This window comes from Cyprinus carpio, chromosome A20 (assembly GCF_018340385.1).
Source record: "Cyprinus carpio isolate SPL01 chromosome A20, ASM1834038v1, whole genome shotgun sequence".
Classification (NCBI taxonomy): Eukaryota; Metazoa; Chordata; class Actinopteri; order Cypriniformes; family Cyprinidae; genus Cyprinus; species Cyprinus carpio.
In genome coordinates this window covers 23,923,599-23,926,098 of record NC_056591.1, presented here as the reverse complement: position 1 = coordinate 23,926,098, position 2,500 = coordinate 23,923,599, and the positions used below count along the sequence as shown (strand labels likewise).

Below are 2,500 nucleotides of genomic sequence, written 5' to 3'. Positions count from 1 at the left end.
TAAATGATCATGTGATAGACTGGATGTTACATGTGACACTGAAGGCTGGAGTAATGATGCTGAAAATTCAGCTGCGCATCACAGGAATAAATTATTTTTTTAAGTATATTCAAATAGAAAACTATTATTTTAAGTTGTAATAATATTTCACAATATTACTGTTTTTTCTGTATTTTTGATCAAATAAATGCAGGCTTGATGAGCAGAAGAGACTTCTTTCAAAAACATTAAAAATATTAATGTTTCCAAACTTTTGGTCTGTACTGTATATATATAAATATTTTTTTTTTGTAATTTTTTTTACCAAATTCTATTTTTTTCCCCATTTTAATTTGTCTGGATTCTGAATTTTTAGAATGAAAAAGCATGTCTAATTAATTGAAATATTGAATATATATACAAATTTAAATAGTTTAACAAGTTTAAAAAAGGAAAAAACAACAAAGTTGTCATTTTCAGTGTAATTGCGTTTGTGTTTCAGACGTGGTGTTTATAGTTTATGGTGCTGTGTGCTGGTGCGAGCGGTCAGTGCGCTGGACGCAGGAGGCTGCGGCTCCTTCAGCAGATGTTGTGCAGCTGTACAGCAGGGGATATCTCTGAAGAGGGATACACGGATATTAATTCTCTTGCTCTCTTCACAGATATCTCCCAAGAAAGTCCGGCTGGCTGAATCGCCGTTGCGAAAAGTATGCCCTCTTTCCTTGCTTCTCTCTCTCTCTCTCTCTCTCTCTCTCTCTCTCTCTCTCTCTCTCTCTCTCTCTCGTCCTCGTGTCTTTTCTCCTTCCCCCTGTTTTGGTCTTTTTCCTCTCTTCATTGGCCACATGCTCTTCTGCTCATGAGTGTATGATGTATTTCTTACATCATCGTGTGTGAGAGCAGACAGAGCGGAAGAGGCGCTGTAGAAGCAGAAGTGCATGATTGCAGGACGGACAGACGAGCGTCTGATTCATAAACACTTTATGAATGCTGCGTTCCGTCAAGAGCTTGATCTGATGAACCGAGATCAGTCACTTCCATCAGCTGGCATGAATCATAACATCTGTGCTGACGCTTTTCTCCTGCATGTGTTAATATAACAAACATAAGACACGAGACTCGTTCAGTGTTCCTGTCGTTAGATTCAGCTAAAATACTGGATGTTTGTGTTCTGATACCGTCAGCAGAAACAGGTTTCCAGATTTTGCTCTGTTGTTCTTCATATCATGACTCTTCTGTCAGAGTAGTTCTGTCAGGAAACACCCAGAGCACTCCTTTAAGTGTTTATTTCATTTTTTGCACTTTTTATATTTTTGTGTGTATATTTTTGTGTTTTTAGAGTTTTTTTTTTTTTTCAGACACCAAACTTTATAGTTTTATTCCTCTCTATATTCTGAAGGTTTGTTCGTATTTCATTCACACTGATTTATACAATATTCCACTCCCAAAAACATGGTGAAAATCTGTCTGTTGATAGTATTTTCTGATTTATGGAGTGATAAAAAGAGAAATCCAAAATCCCCTCTGAAAAAACCTTTAATATGACGACAAAATAAAACTAGAATTATCCAATGATTTACGTGCTGGAAGTGTATGCAAATGAGTGCATATTTAATTAGACAGTGCCTCATCTGCATATTTAAACATAACATTATAGACAAGTTATTATTTCAGTTTTTTACCCTGTTTGCTTTTATTTCTAAAGTGCTCAGCTTCACCGAGATGAACAGAAATAACAGAATCATTACTCAGATCAGAAAAAGTTGGTCATTTATACTGAAAACACATGTTGTTTTTTAATTTGGTGTTTGCATTTTTAACAAGACTCCATCAGCTCATGGTTGTGGTTGCCAGATTTCAGGAGTTTTAATCTTATATTTGCGTGTGTCTCTAGTTCAGTCTCTGGTTCCTGTCCAGCGAGGCGTGTGTTAGTTTGAGGATTCTCTCTGGTCATCAGCGTCAGGTGGACGGCTCACCCGGCGGGTCACTGGGGTTTAGTCGGGTGTATTATTAGAAGCGCTTGCCTTGTGTTATCGGCAGGCCGTGTGTGTCAGTAACCGAGAGGACGGGGAGGGCGTTCTCATGTTTAAAAGACTGGACAGCTGGGCGTCCAGCAGCGCTGCTTGTGTCCAGTCTCATACAGATGATGCTCGGTGATGGACTTTCCATGTGGTGAAGCTGTGCTGCTGTCAGACCGTAGCGTGTTCGTGTTAATGTGTGGAGCGTCAGGCGAGTGGAAGGCCGTGGACTGGTGTCAGTGATCGTGTGGCAGTGCTGCAGGAGTGAGATCAGAGGATGTGCGGGAGACCTGACGCGAGGCCTCCGGCGCTGAGCGAGCGGGACGGGTCGAGAGCGAGGGACGGACAGACGGCCAGCTGGAGCCGTAAACACACACAGGTGTGCCGCTCAGACGCTGGATCTGTCCTCAGTCACTGTCTTCAATTCAGAAAGTCTCGTGGCATTAAATGTTGCATGCACTGCAAAAAACACGAATCTCGTCTTGTTCTCCAGAACTAATCTCTAA

The 2,500-nt window shown here is 40.8% G+C and overlaps 1 protein-coding gene across 7 annotated transcripts in view; it reads left to right on the top strand.

The window, feature by feature from the left end:
- The window catches only part of LOC109076449 (serine/threonine-protein kinase PAK 5-like), a 42,321-nt gene that overhangs the window by 14,044 nt on the left and 25,777 nt on the right, over positions 1-2,500 (top strand). For 5 of the 7 annotated variants that reach the window (XR_006162805.1, XM_042778190.1, XM_042778192.1 and 2 more), the window contains exon 3: positions 642-686. The exons of 1 other annotated variant lie outside the window; for it this stretch is intronic. Coding sequence is in view for 5 of the 6 variants with exons in the window: in XM_042778190.1 (XP_042634124.1) it covers positions 642-686 (45 nt within the window). In the remaining variant the exon portion in view is untranslated. Of the gene's footprint in view, positions 1-641; positions 687-1,825; positions 2,374-2,500 lie in introns of those variants that run through there. One more of the 7 variants, XM_042778194.1, reaches the window with a different exon arrangement.